The 2,530-nt window shown below is 24.3% G+C and overlaps 1 protein-coding gene across 1 annotated transcript in view; it reads right to left on the bottom strand.

Moving 5' to 3' along the window:
• Window positions 1-1,397: 1,397 nt before the first annotated feature.
• Phum_PHUM145640 (uncharacterized protein) overlaps window positions 1,398-2,530 on the bottom strand; it is a gene marked incomplete at both ends in the record, with an annotated part of 2,018 nt that continues 885 nt past the window's right edge. The window contains 2 exons of the mRNA XM_002424622.1: window positions 1,398-1,643; window positions 1,720-2,481. Coding sequence (XP_002424667.1) covers window positions 1,398-1,643; window positions 1,720-2,481 — 1,008 coding nt within the window. The remainder of the gene's footprint in view (window positions 1,644-1,719; window positions 2,482-2,530) is intronic.

Here is a 2,530-nt window from a genome sequence, read left to right as displayed (position 1 = left end):
TTAAAATTATTTATTAAAAAAAAAAAATTGTGGGAGGAGGAAGGGGGAAGGGGGAAGGGGGAAGGAAGGCGTGTTTCGAAATTAACCTGTGTCATCCAAATTTTCCAAAGTTTTTTCTTATATATAACTTTTTGTTCATTAATATTTTTATTTTAAATCCAAAGTTCTCTGATTATTATTATTATTATTATTATTATTATTATGTGACGTGCAATGAATTATTTGCTTTTTTTTTTTTCTTATAAATGAAAACTTTTCTCTTGGATCGATATCAATTGACAGATAAGTTAAAATATATTATATACTGACTAAATTCACGCAATCCTTCCAATTTTTTTTATATTATTTCTAAAAAATATATATATATATATATATTATATATTATAAATCGATAAACGGAATACTTTTTACATTAATTAAATAAAATAAAATTAATATTATAACGAAATTTCTTTTTCTTTTTTTTTTAATTAAACAACATTTTTGACAAAAAAAAAAAAAAACTTTTTTAATGTTAACATATTAAAAATATAAACATTTTCTTCTTATTTTTTTTTTTGAAGTTTTTTTTTTATCACAAAAAATCAATAAAACGTTTCTCTCTCTCTCTCTCTGTCTTTCTCAATGAGAGAATAGAACAAATTGCAATAATAATAATAATAATAATAATAATAATAATAATAGGTAATTATTGTTGTGAATTTGTTTTTTTTAAAACAACATTTAATTTTTTAAATCCAATCATAATAAAATGATTTTTTCTACTCTTTGTAAAAATACTTGCATAATTACAATTATTATTAATATTATTATTATTATTATCATTTTTCATTTTATACAATATAAAAAAAAAAAAAAAATTGAAAATTATTTTTTAATTAATTATTATTATTATTAGAAAAAACACGTCATGAAAAAAAATTTACGTTGAGCAAACATAACATTCCAACAATTATTTTTCAACATCATCATCATCATCATCATTATTATTATTATTATTATTATTATTATTATTATTATTATGTGAGATAATAATTTCGCAACTCGATTTATTTCAAAATATTTAATAAATGAAAACAATAAACTCGGGTTTTAATAGTCGTCGATAAAATTTCTGTAAAAAAAAAAATTAAATAATTATTAAAACGTGTAAAAAAAATAAATAAATTTATTATTATTATCATTATTATTTTTAAATTTCAATTTTTATTTACTTACGTATAACATTAAAAAAATTATTAACGAGAAGAGAGAGACAACAGGAGGGTGGAGGGGGGGGGGAAAGAAAAACAGTGATATAACAATTTTCCGACTTTTTTAAATCAAAGGATTTCGAGAAAGATTCGAGTGAAAATTCTTTTTCTTTTTCTTCTTCTTCCGTTTTAACCTCTTGTAAGTTATATACAAAAACAATACAATTTTAAATTTTCATTAAAAATGCATTTGCTTTCATCACCGTAAGAATTTATTCTTGCAACGTGTCCTACGACTGACATTTTATTTATATCCGTTAAATGACGTACGGTCGATTCGAATTTTCCATAACCGGGCTCTGTTAAAAAAGACACGATAAAATCCGATATTTTGTTTTTTGATTTTATAACCAAATCTTCGTTCGTTGAACTTAAACTCGCCGATAATATCTATAAATCAAATAGTAATAATAATAATAATGATTAAAACAAAATGATGATAATAACAACATTTGATGCTTCTCACCTTACTGAGTTTTAATTTAGCGCAACGATTGTAATTTTTCAAAAGTGAATTTATATATTTCACCGAGACTTGAACAGCTTTTTTAACATTTCTATTCCCGATTGATATTTTTTTAATTTGATTGCACGTGCACCAGGACACGCCGATTCCGGCGGTTTCGCACGTTCTATTTTCCGGTATGGGAAGAAACAAACTGATTCCTCTATCTTTCCGAGTTTTCAATATTCTATCATTTAAATTTTCCTCTTTGAAATTATTTAAATTAAGTAAATCTTTCATTGTTTCGTGTAGATCGAAATGAGTTGTTAATTTATATGCATTTTCTCTCATGTATTTCACCGCTGTCTTGTATTTTTTTTTAAACCAATCCGGTAAAAATATTAATAAAAGAGGCATGTGTTCTTCTAATCGTCCAGAAAAAGTTTCACGAATCGATCCCCATCTTAATCCGTGATCGCTCATCAATATTACCATACTGTTATTTAATACGTTATTATTGACCAGAGATTTGAAAATTTTTAAAAAAGACATGTCGTTATTCGACGGTACGTTTAAATAATCGTGAGTCAATGCAGTTGCCCAAAAAAAACTCCAATATTTTTTATTTGAATACGTCATATTTAATATAAATTTATTTGCGTAATCTAATAAGAAATCGGTAACAAATCGATTTCCGAGACAGTAATACGAAACCCCAATTAAATGATTTCCAATTAGTTTTTCGTTTATTCTCATGTATTTATCGAGATGATAATCCGTCGGCTGTTCCATAAATTTTTTTTGAACGTAATTAAATAGTTCCACCTTCATT

The sequence above is a fragment of the Pediculus humanus genome, genomic scaffold, assembly GCF_000006295.1.
Source record: "Pediculus humanus corporis 1103172107488 genomic scaffold, whole genome shotgun sequence".
In the NCBI taxonomy this organism is placed as follows: domain Eukaryota; kingdom Metazoa; phylum Arthropoda; class Insecta; order Psocodea; family Pediculidae; genus Pediculus; species Pediculus humanus.
The sequence above is the reverse complement of the archived record's forward strand: the minus strand, read 5'-3'. Positions and strand labels throughout refer to the sequence as shown.